This window comes from Leptodactylus fuscus, chromosome 2, assembly GCF_031893055.1.
Source record: "Leptodactylus fuscus isolate aLepFus1 chromosome 2, aLepFus1.hap2, whole genome shotgun sequence".
Classification (NCBI taxonomy): Eukaryota; Metazoa; Chordata; class Amphibia; order Anura; family Leptodactylidae; genus Leptodactylus; species Leptodactylus fuscus.
This window is the reverse complement of record NC_134266.1, coordinates 29,632,150-29,645,014: the sequence shown is the minus strand read 5'-3', so window position 1 is coordinate 29,645,014 and position 12,865 is coordinate 29,632,150. Positions and strand designations below refer to the sequence as shown.

Genomic DNA, 12,865 nt, shown 5'->3' with positions numbered 1-12,865 from the left:
GCGGAAGGTATGGACTAGGGTTGAGCGATCGCGATCGGGAAAGATCGGATCCCGCTCGGCGATCGGGCAAATTTCAGGATCGGGATCGGCTGGAAAATGATCAGAAATCGGATTTTGAAATCTCACTATCGGCTCAACCCTAAAAGTGACTTTTCCAATAGAGAAACATTGACTAGGGTTGAGAGATCAGAATCAGAAGAGATCGAATCCCGATCGGTGATCGAGAAAATTTCACAATCGGGGTCGGGATCAGCTGGAAAATGATCGGAAATTGGATTTTGAAATCGATCCTGAAATCTCAAGATCAGCTCAACCCTAGTATGGACCAGTTGCCTAAGTCCCACACATGACCTGTTGAAGCAATGGGAGTAACACAGGAACAGCTTTAAGTGTGTGTGGGGGGGTCATATACTTTCAGACATGACTATGGATGGTGGAAGGGGTGTTACTTTCTGTGATATTTCTGTGCTGTGATATCACAGCATCCTTTACTGTTCAATTGTGCATTCATTATGCGTGCATGGTGACACCATTATGTTATGGTGACATCATTAAGATTTTCTTCCCTTTGCTGTGATGTCAGAGTACAGTACAGTAAGTAAACAGTCTGATTCGATAGTCGTAAATATTGCACAACAGTAAAGATGTTACAGATGTAAGACAATAACCAAATGATGAGTCAACTTTGACATGGACACTTAACAAGTTAAATAAACAGTTGAAGCAGCTTTAACTTGACTGTTTCAATGGGTTTTGTTGATATATCTTGTTACACCTACCATATCCAAACTAAACTTTACTGCCTCTGTAGGTTAGAAATATAAGAAACAAGTATGTTCTATAACTGTATCAATAGGCAGGATAACATTTCCTAGCAGATACATTAACATCTTTAATCCTCCCTTTCCACCTTGGGTATCTGAGATTGCAGCAATGTAGTAGACTGTATTACTACTTGTAAATACAATCCCACCTACCGGGGTACCTGCTGGCATTATATTAAACTAAGAGCTGGAAGATCCTTCATACTGGAGGGGGGTTTTATCTTTATGAAATTTTTATGAAGTTAATATAGATAGATTGGTGAATTAATACCTCGCAGGTTCTGTTGCTTCACTACAAAGATAGCCACATGGTGCATAGAAAACAAACAGTAGCTTATTCTTAGACATACATATTTCTAGAGACGATATCCAGAATCTAATTGTATCATTTTAGTGCCTGTTTTATATAAATGGACTCTTCAGAAAATCTGTAAATCGACGCCAAAGACTACAATTAGGGTTGAGTCGATCTTGACTTTTCAGGATCGATTTTAAAATTTGATTTCCAATCATTTTTCATTCGAACCCAATCTCGATCCCAATTCTGATCCCAATGCAAGTCAATGGGATTTTTTTAAAAAATCGGAGATCGGATTTTAAAAGCAATCCTATTCACTATACAGCATGGAATCTAAGAATTGAACACTTTAATTGTTAGAATCCACGCTGTGTAGTGAATCACTAAGTAGCCAGAGGATTTTTTTTTTTAATCCTCTGGCTACTTGGTCCCTCCTAGTGTCCACTTACCTGCAGAGAAGGCTGCTCCGGTGCCTGGTGTTCTTATTCGCCTCGCTGCTGCTCCACGCTGCTCTTCTCGCCTCACTGCCCCCTGCCTCCCAGATTAGGAGAGTGTGGGCGGGTGAGGAGAGTGTGGGCGGGTACTGGGAGGGAGACGTCACGTATCCCCACCCTGTACCTGCCCACACTCTCCTAAGCCACAAGCCCCGCCTTCCTAGCTCTTTAAACACTAACCTGGGAGGCGGGGGCAGCGAGGCGAAGAAGAAGGAGAACACCTGGCACCAGAGCAGCCATAACTGCTGGTAAGTAGCTACTAGAGATGTTAGTTTAGTCTTCCATTAGAATGAATGGAGGCAGCTGGCGCACAGGGGGTTAAGGCTGTGTGCTGGCTGCTTCCATTCATTCCTATGGAACCGCAGCGGAGCCTTCGCACTGAGTATACACTCCACTCAGAATGAGCGGAGCGTATACTCAGTGTGAAGGCTAAGCAAAGCATTGTGGGAATTAGTACCGATCTCGATCCCACCTAAAAAGATCGTGTTCGGAATTCCGATTGCAATCGTGAAATTTTCTCAATCGCCGATCGGAATCCGATCTTGTCCGAACATGATCGCTCAACCGTAACTACAATACAATAAGTGACTACCCTTATTTTAGGTGGAATTTAGTTAAGAACTCCAATTTCTCATATACCAAGTTAATACAATATTGGGACATGCTAACAAAGCTGCAATTCACAATAGAACCACACATAGACACATATAGAAAATCACAAAATCATACTATCATCAAAAACTGGAATCTCATGTCCAGCCAAGAGGAACGGTAAGGAAGAACACATCTGTGACATGCAATGTAACAAGTTAACTCAACTTCCTGTGTGATACCCCTTATGGTCCAAATGATGTCATCATGTCTACATCTGTTAATATAATGACATCACTTCCTGTCTCTGTGACCACACAGTCTAATCTCCATACAAAACTAAAATGTGTGGTTGCCAACAATAATTTACATAGTGGCTTGAGAAAGAACAGGTCCAGAAGGATCCATCAAGCAGGTGTAGATGATGACTTCCAGTTCTGGTCTAGATGTGAGAACTAGATGTAGAGTTTAACACATAATTCATCATTTTCCATGATATGCTCAATGAGCTGCCATGTGTACACTCCTTATTGTGAATGTGATGGGTCAAACCCTTCAACAAGTCCATGAAATAAATGAAACCAAACATAACCAAATCTATGACATTGGTTCACATTAAATAAACATGGCCGATTTAACATTTGAGCCCAGGACCTTTACACTATGTCTCTGCTCAGAGAATCATTTTAAGCTAAGAAGGTTATACACAAAGATACTTGTTTTAGGCTGAGGCCCCGCATTGTGAAAACTCAGCTTTTTTTGAGTCAAAGCCAAGAATGGCTACAAAAGGAATGGGAAATATATAGGAAGCTGCTTATACTTCTCCCTTCTGGCTTTGTCTCATAAAATCTGCAACAAAAAAGCTGTGGAGTTTTAGCCTGAAATGGGTTGTCTAACACCATGGTACTGAGCGCCACCTCGTTTTCTTAGGTCACTCACGTCTATTTATCATGGGGTCATGGTGCAGCTCAGTTGCAAATGAATAAGGTTGAACTGCAATACTAGACACAGCCACCATACATTATATGGCACTGTGCTTGGTAAGTAGTGAAGAAGCCACAACAATCAATATCATACTCCTGGATAACCCCTAGGTATCCAAATAGTCCTTTCTCAGAGCAGACTATTGCACCATTATTTACCTTCATAGCTGTTTTTTGCTAGTTATCAGTTTAAAGTGACACAGTCTCCATTAACAAGGCTCAATTAGATAAATTATAATAATAAATGATTGATTATAAAAAAAATTTATATCCATATTTTTCTCACTGGTAGTACTTATAGGTCGTGTCTTCTCACTGTAACATAAATCCCTACACTAACTTACTGGTGGCCTCTAATAGATTTGTGCTAATACACAGCAGCCGATCGGAGAAGACAGAAGTGCAGGGGGCGGGAGCAAGCAGCAATCTGAGCCAATGATGAGATGGAGGTGTGTCTCAGACTACCTTAGACTCTCTATAGCATCTATAACTAAACTGTCATCACAGACCACTTCTCTGCCCCAGTGGAGCTGAGCTACAAACAATGAAAGCAGTAAACGGTCAAAAACATATAGCAAGTAATAATCCCCTACATATATTGACTCACAGATCATATTTCATCTCATGACTGGACAATCATTTTAATACATGAGTCACAAATCTCCAAGAAACATTGCCCTTGGATAAAACAACATTATGAATGGCTCCATAACATTATGAGATATGTTATGTTATACTGTATGATGTATCACCAATGCTATATATAAAAACAAGCAACATTGTACTAGAGAGAAATCAATCCTGGCCCAATATGATTTCTCTAACCACACACACATATTCCGTCATGTATTAGGACTATTTCATTGCACCCCTACTTTCATGCCACTATTCCTTTGGAAACATATACATATAAGGCGTAATATGTTTAGCGCAGTGATAGAGATTGATCACTCTCATATCTCTAGACAAAAAATAGAAAATCGTAAACCTACCGTTTATTATCAAGATGTATTCTGCACTGTTTTTACCAATGGAGTTGGTTGCTTCGCATCGATATGTGCCATTGTCTGTTTTGTTCAAGAAAGTTATTGTTAATTCCCGTCCATTCACCACCATCCTCTCCGGATCTGGAAGCTCTCCACCATCCTTTGTCCATAATACTGGTTCTGGCCTGTTAAGAAAACGCAATGTGTGTTTAGTAAAGCTGGACACCCCACTAGGGTTGGCTCAGAGGAGCTTATTGAAGGGTCTACTATTGACTTAAATTTGAGACTGTATACATTTGACTGTAGTTATCTTCCTGGGAGGCAGCTGCTAGTAGACATAAATGATCCTTTCACTCTATCAATTGGGATTTGATGCTATATAACAAAAAATTGGGGCTCCAACTCTACAAAAAAATTAGGAAATTGATCAGAAGATATTTTTTTTCTACCAATTTACAATCTTACACTAAATCCTTAGATTCCTTCTTGGCTCAATATTCCATCCTGATGTGTGGAGTCAGTCAACCGGTGGTTTTGTGATATTGTGCAAAAAGATGTCTATCATATTCTTGTCTATGTGCAGCCACCTAGTAGATTTATTGTATACTGCAGCATGATTTTTCATGTTGTGATTGAAGTTCTTAACCTATACTGAACTAAGGAGGTTGCAAACACATCTCTAGACTCTAGGTTCCTCTGCGTACTTCGGTTATAGATTCCAGATATTTATATTCCTACCCTTAATTTACCTTTAAAGACACTAAGTTCTCACAATCCAAAATCAACACATTATTGCTAGAGATGAGCAAACTGTTTCACAAAAAAAACAGATATCAACCAAATTTTACAAAATTTTCAGGTTCTACAAGAACCCCAAATCTTTGGGTTTGCCACCACCAATCACTGTTGTAATAGGGAGTCTTTCCAGACCCCAAGAATATAATCAGTGGAGGCCAAGAGGAGGTGCAGAAACATTATAGACACATACACACCTTTCCTCATCTCTCCTGGGCTTCCTTGCGGCGTCCGGCGCTCCTTCTGGGGTCTCTTCCGACTTCTTGGACAACATCACGGGCTCCGGGGGACCACTAAACCTGTGATTGAGACTCAGCAGTCACATGGAGAGTAGCAACGTCATATCGCTTCTGTATCAGTACAATAACAGGCCTCAGTGGTCCTCCGATGTTTATTATTAGAGATGAGCGAGTAGTATTCGATCGAGTAGGTATTCGATCGAATACTACGGTATTCGAAATACTCGTACTCGATCGAGTACCACTCGCTATTCGAATGGAAAAGTTCGATGCAGAACCAGCATTGATTGGTCAATCAACGCTGGTTCTTCTACCTTTAGAAGTCTTCTCCGTGCAGCTTCCCTGCGGCATCTTCTGGCTCTGAATTCACTCTGCCAGGCATCGGGCCTGGGAAGAGCCAACTGCGCATGCCCGCTTGTAGTGCGGGCATGTGCAGTCGGCTCTGCCCAGGCCCGAAGCCTGGCAGAGTGAATTCAGAGCCGGAAGATGCCGCGGGGACGCTGCACGGAGAAGACTGCTCGGAGGATCCAGCCTGACCCTCACTCATGGACTTGGTAAGTATAATTTGATCAAATGTTGCCTACCCCTGAAATGAGCATTTTCCCCCCATAGACTATAATAGGGTTCGATATTCGATTTGAGTAGTCGAATATTGAGGGGCTACTCGAAACGAATATCGAATCTCAAACATTTTACTGTTCGCTCATCTCTATTTCTTATGTTTCCACACCTCCATCCTACACTTCCAATTCTAACAATATCACTTCCAATTCAGGCCGAATAGTTGGATGAACCTTGTGAATATTGGTGAAACAGACCTTGCCTATCCAATTATCTTCCACTTGCTAGCCAACAAGCTGCAACTAACATCCCAACCATTAGGTGGCCACATAAAATAAAATCTCCCAACAGAATATTGCAAAATTATGTTGTTTATCAAAGCTGGTCATCCTGTGCCGCGCTTAGAGGAAAGGTAAGGGAGGACACAGCTGTATATCTGCAAATAATTTTAATTTCCAATCTTGGATAATTTTTAAGTTAATGTAATGACTACAAAACATTTAGCAAGTCTTTTTATGAGGCAGTTCAGGCATTCCCACAAGACCCATAATATTTCCTTGATCACAAGAATTTTATCGGGTACGATTTTCTGCTAGGAGACTTTATAAATGACCGCTTCCTATAAAAGTCGCCTAAATGCACTCTAATAATTATTTTAAATACAGTTCACATATCAAGCTCTAAATATGAAGATCCAGTTTATTCATTAGCACTGGCTCATTTGTCCAGCAGCTGCTATGATAGCGAACATATTGCTCAAAGGACAGCTATTCTAAATCAAAAGCTGCTGGATGTTTTTCTTCTTGGCGTAATATTTCTAAATGATTCATTTTCGGCCGACCCGCCGCACATTTTTACTTTTTCATGTAAAAAAAAAAATAAAAAATTCCCAAGATGGACAGCTAAGTTCAACGAGATCATAAAGCACAATGCACAAAGAAACAGCTACAGTACATTAATTTTGTCTTAATTAGTCGAGTTCATAAATCATATTTCAACAATCTACATAGCCTGTGTTTTGCTAGATATTGAAGTCAAAATATTTGCAAGGATTTCCTGAATGCTACTGAACCGTGTCACGCATACTAAGCAGATTAGATGAATGCTGAGCCGTTGAAAACAAAAGGGTCCGTTTTTTGTTACATTTTTTTAAAATTTCAGAATGTTGCCACTCTTTTGTATGGACTGTATTTGGTGTTGCAGTTCTGATCCTTACAAAGGGATTGCTGCTAATTGTAATTATGATCTATCCATAAATAGCTGTTTGTTGGGGGGCCAACAGCAGTGGGAGGTACGTCCAGTCCCTGTACTTTACAATACACAAAGCTGGAAGCCTGTATAGTGCCAGGGTACCTTTACTACAGCTCAACTCCCATCGAAGAACAAAGCTGTAGTAACATTGCCCCACCACTATACAGTGGCTCTGTGCACTCCACAGTACGGGAACCAGACGTACCCCCAAACAACTAGAACTGTTTTTGTAAAAAAAATAAAAAAATAATTATGTTCCACCAGTCTAGGAAACCTATTCAGAATAAAGTCACACATGTTGTGTCCACTAATATCTACGACAAAATGGCTACCATCAGCGGCCGTTTCGAATAGTACTCACCCATCTCTAGTTATAAATCAATGCTTGGATTTCTTTGAAACGTAGCAGCATGTAAACTGTTAATCCAAGAGCATACATTATTAAATGTATATACTGTACTTAATGAGTAAATGTTATTAATTTGTGATGGCTGCTTAGTACCATAGACACATTTTAACTGGCCAATTCTAGATTAAACTATGTCTTCATTGGAAACCAAGCATAGTTGTCTTTCCCAAATTCAACACACAATGAGAAAAGTCACGTGACATTTTAGTAGCACTTTTTTATGCCCAAATGTGGTATAAACAGTTCAATATTTATAAGAAATTTCACAATTCACTTGAATTGTGATACGTTACAGTCATTTTTGCACCACATTTAATATAGTCTTGTGCCATTTTGATAGTGGCCAGCACCAAATGTGCCTTTTTCCCAAACTGTCTTGTAACGTCGGTGTTGTTTACACGACACGTAGATTTAACCCTACTTTATAAAAATCACATTTCACTTCTAACTTGGCTTAAAAAATGCACCAGAATTCTTCTGTGATCTCCGGCGCCCTCCCCCCTAGAGACCCTGCCAAAAATAAAACCTGAAATTGTAAAAGGATAAAAACAAATCTCAAATAATCCTGTGTTATACAAAATGAAAAATAGCAAAAAAGAAAAAAAAAAAGTAATAATCCGTCTCTTTTTGTTTTATGATATTTTGACCGCACACTTTCCACCGAGACAAAGTTCAACTTTCTTTACAGCTAAGTAAAACTTTGACTATTCCGGAATTAAGCTCTCGGTGGTTTATGATTTAGGAAATATCATTCTTACAGGTTAGCTCCTTTCATTTTCTCTCGTTACTGGTAAGGGAGATCTCCTGAAATATTTTGCTTGGCAATATGTAATATCAATATATTCAAAATTGCATTCCTCACCAATAATGTATTTTTCATTTTGTTTGCTATAAGCAGAAAATCTTGTTCAATAAACAAGTTCAGCAAAATATATTAGAAATGAAATAAAGTTACCGTTTTTAATCTAGGACTGAGCAGATAGCCTCTGGTGTGCATGGTTTGCATTTGCTGGCTTGTTTTTAATGATAAATTTATTTAACACTTGCATGTCATGACACCTGTTACATCTTAAAATGATTCCTACAGTTTCATCTATTTTTAATATATATATATATATATATATATATATATATATATATATATATATATATATACACACACATATATATATATATATATATATATATATATATATATATATATATATATATATATTTTACATGTTAATTTATTCTGCTTACAGCTTACATACAGTGTAATATATGTTTTGGATCCTTTGGGATCTATACAAGGTATAGATAGTAATACAACTGTAGCATCAATTTGTTATTTAACACACTGGGATCTTGTCATAAGTTATACAAAATGGTAATGATAATATGTGAATATGTTTTGCTTGCAATACCATGCCTGACCACATAGTGTGCTGTTCTGCAAATATCAATGTGAGCAATAAAAAGCCTGGCCACATGGTGTGCTGTTCTGAAAATATCAATAAATGAGCAATAAAAAGCCTGGCCACATGGTGTGCTGTTCTGCAAGTATCAATAAGTGAGCAATAAACGGCCTGGCCGCATGGTGTGCTGTTCTGCAAGTATCAATAAATGAGCAATACACTGCCTAGCCACATGGTGTGCTGTTCTGCTAAGTGACCAATACACTGTATGGCCTCATGGTGTGCTGTTCTGCAAGTATCAATAAATGAACAATACAAAGCCTGGCCACATGGTATGCTGTTCTGCAAATATCAATATGAGTAATACAAAGCCTGGCCACATGATGTGCTGTTCTGCAAGTATCAATAAATGAGCAATACACTTTATGGCCAAATGGTGTGCTGTTCTGCAGGTATCAATAAATGAGCAATACAAAGCCTGGCCACATGGTGTGCTGTTCTGCAAGTATCAACAAATGAGCAATACACTGCCTGGCCACATGGTGTGCTGTTCTGCAAGTATCAATAAATAAGCAATGCAAAGCTTGGCCACATGCTGTGCTGTTCTGCACATATCAATACATGAGCAACACATACGTCCCTATTTATAGCAAATCATTACTTATGCATACACTTATGGTAAATAATGCAGCTACAAACAGATGTCACATTTAACACTGTTAAATCTTTGACTCGTGTACCATTTTTAATTTAATTCTGCCATTTTACATGCCATAGATTCCCTATAGTAGATCACACATGACTCAATGACAGCAATGCCTTTAAAATATAAAATATATGATACGTTCTTTATAGCTGAAAACTGAGAACTAATTTATACTTTGTCTTTTTTCAATTATGTACAAATTATAATTTTAAACAATTGACAATTCCATTTAACTCCTCCTGGTAAAATATGCAAATAACATAAACAGCCTATACAAGTCATAATATACCAAATAAGGAACCATTTACTTTTCAAACGATTTTGGCAATTACTTTCCTTAACTTGAGAAAAATTAGGAAAAGACTCTGAATTTATCACTGCGCCCCACCTGTCCCCGTGTGCACCGGAGCTCTACACATATGCAGATGGATTTATACTAATTCCAGTTCAATTTTGTAAAATATGGAAAATTGATTATGAGTTTTCTTATTGCTTACATTTATGTCTACATACAGATCTTACATTTCATTTAACTCCAGCAGACAGAAGTTAATACAGTAATTTCAAGCATATAAAAAAAAGCTGATGATGTCATGTCACCAGGGGGGAAAGGCTGTACGCTACGCATTATGCAAAGCGCGCGGTTTTATTTTACCTCTATGCTGTTGTTAGATGATAGCAATTCAATAAAATCAGAATGTTTCATATTGGATGTCAAATCAATGTTTACCACTCTTCCTGCAATAAATTTACGTAATAAATATGTATGTAAATAGGCGCCAAATGGAATAATTCACCGGGTGCCGGCAAGTCTTCAGAGGTATTAAAAAGTGAATTGATGTTGAAAACTCTTGATAAAGTTTATATGCAATATATATATTGGTTGTGGTTTACTATGTATAGATATGAAAAGCTTTTATTATATCATTTTAAGTAGGGTTTACTAAGGCTCATGAACAATATTAGCAGTGAATATAAAGAATATAAAACTAAACAAGAGTTCTACCTCTTAGAAGACCAATTCTCAATTCCAATATACCAATAATACCAATTTTTTTTTATTTTTCAATCCTATGCACTTCGGCCTTTTCCTTAATAGTGTTGTGCCATTATGGTCACTTATTCCCTATCTATGGGACCGATTACTGAGCACCTGATCACTGGGTTCCCCAGTGATCAGGAGAACAGGGGACTAGAGATGAGCGAATAGTAAAATGTCCAAGGTTCAATATTCGTTTCGAGTAGCCCCTCAATATTTGACTACTCGAATCGAATATTGAACCCTATTATAGTCTATTGGGGGGGGGGGGAATGCTCGTTTCAGGGGTAGGCAACGTTCGATCAAATTATACTTACCAAGTCCACGAGTGAGGGTCGGGCTGGATCCTCCGTGCAGTCTTCTCCTTGCAGCGTCCCCGCAGCGTCTTCCAGCTCTTCCGGCTCTTCATTCACTCTGCCAGGCATCAGGCCTGGGCAGAGCCGACTGCACATGCCCGCACTACAAGCAGACATGCGCAGTTGGCTCTGCCCAGGCCCGATGCCTGGCAGAGTGAATTCAGAGCCGGAAGACGCCGCGGGGAAGCTGCACGGAGAAGACTTCTAAAGGTAGGAGAAGAACCAGCGTTGATTGGCCGACTGTATAGCATTCGGCCAATCAATGCTGGTTCTGCATTGAACTTTTACATTCGAACAGCGAGTGGTATTCGATTGAGTACGAGTATTTTGAATACCGTAGTATTCGATCGAACACCTACTCGATCGAGTACTACTCGCTCATCTCTACAGGGGACCCAAAATTTTCATAAAGACTCCTAGCGATGTCCATGTCCAGTGTTCCATTCACTACAATGGGCTGCTCTGTAATCTCGGGCAGCACCCACGGCCCCATACTAGTTAATGGAGTGCACTCAAGCCCTCTGGCTCTCTATTCACAAGAATTCTCTAGGGGTGACTTTCAGTTCCTGGTCTTCCTGATCACTGACAATAGGACCCCCCAGTAATCATTCACTTATCCCCTGTTCTTTGGAAAGGGAAAAATGTTCATAATGGCACAACCCTTTTAGAAGAAGCAACTAGGTATACCGTAAGACTATTTTTCATTGAAAATTTGGGTGGTTGTCTCAAAATCCTTTCAATGTATAAATTTGTCCACATTTAAATGACTTTCCCCATCTCAAAATTTCAGCTGTCCTCCTGTTTCCTCTCCCATCCACTTCCTGTTTTTTAGTGTAGAATAGCAGCTCTGAGTTTACATACAGAAATAAAAGAGATCTTTTCTAGCAGTCATCATGGCTCAGCAACTGAAAGCTATATGCAGAGAAAGGGAGAGAAAAGTTGTACATATAGATGCCAGGGAGCAGGGACTATGAGGGGCATTATATGGTATAGGGACTTGTAACAAGGGCTTTATAGTATCGGGGTCTGAAACTGGGGTTTATGTTACAGTCCACCACTTTAGATCTCCATAGAGTACGGGCCACTGTTGCAGCCCTCTTTTAGTAATAGCCCCCCATTATATCCCCCAATACTGAAAAGGCTCATGTTAAAGGACCCATGGGGGCCTATAACAAGGACACTTACTGCATGAGGGCCTGTAATGGGGACACTTCAATAAATTAGGCAATATATTGAAGGGGGGGGGGACAATAAAGGATCAAAATACTGTGTGAAAAGATCAGTAAAGGGAGCATTATACTGCCTGGGGGCCAGTAAAGTGGTAGTTATACCATGTGTATACTGAGTGTAAAGTAAACCAGCCAAGAGGAAATATAAAGAAGAGAACAATGTCAAACATGTCAAGCAAGATGTGGCAAAGCATCTACCATTGTGATAAATTTGGCCCATTCTCTGCCTGTCCCCTCCAGGTTTATGTTAGTTTTATTTTAGATTATGTATTAATAAACCTAGCCTTATAAATATGTCATTTGTCATTCTCATTTCTTTTACGTAGGAACATTGCCTGTATAGTGTAGTTCTAATATCATTTTCTCTGAATAATTTTTTTGAAAAATTCTAAAAATAACTGCAGGCTCCTTCACTTTTTTTTTTCACTGCAACACTCCTATCCACCTGCCGTACTGGGAACTAATAAAGCCCCCTATTCACTTGAATGGAGTGGTATTGAAGTACCCTGCACAGCAGGGACACAGAAGCACCACTGTGCAGGGAGCATTCAAAAAGACCCTGGCACCTTTGTTCTTAAGAGCAGCTGGTTCTCAGAGATTGACTTTCCACTGATCATCATGTAATTGCATATTCAATCCAAGGTAAGCTTTAGTCATAGTTTGTATAGTTAAGTGACATACTAGAAAAGATAACACTGCCATCTCTA

At 39.2% G+C, this 12,865-nt stretch overlaps 1 protein-coding gene across 3 annotated transcripts in view; it reads right to left on the bottom strand.

Annotated features, from left to right (window-relative positions):
• CADM2 (cell adhesion molecule 2) overlaps positions 1 to 12,865 on the bottom strand; it is a 1,317,105-nt gene that overhangs the window by 128,636 nt on the left and 1,175,604 nt on the right. For all 3 annotated transcript variants that reach the window (XM_075263548.1, XM_075263549.1, XM_075263550.1), the window contains one exon: positions 4,183 to 4,361. In XM_075263548.1, the coding sequence (XP_075119649.1) occupies positions 4,183 to 4,361 (179 nt within the window). The remainder of the gene's footprint in view (positions 1 to 4,182; positions 4,362 to 12,865) is intronic.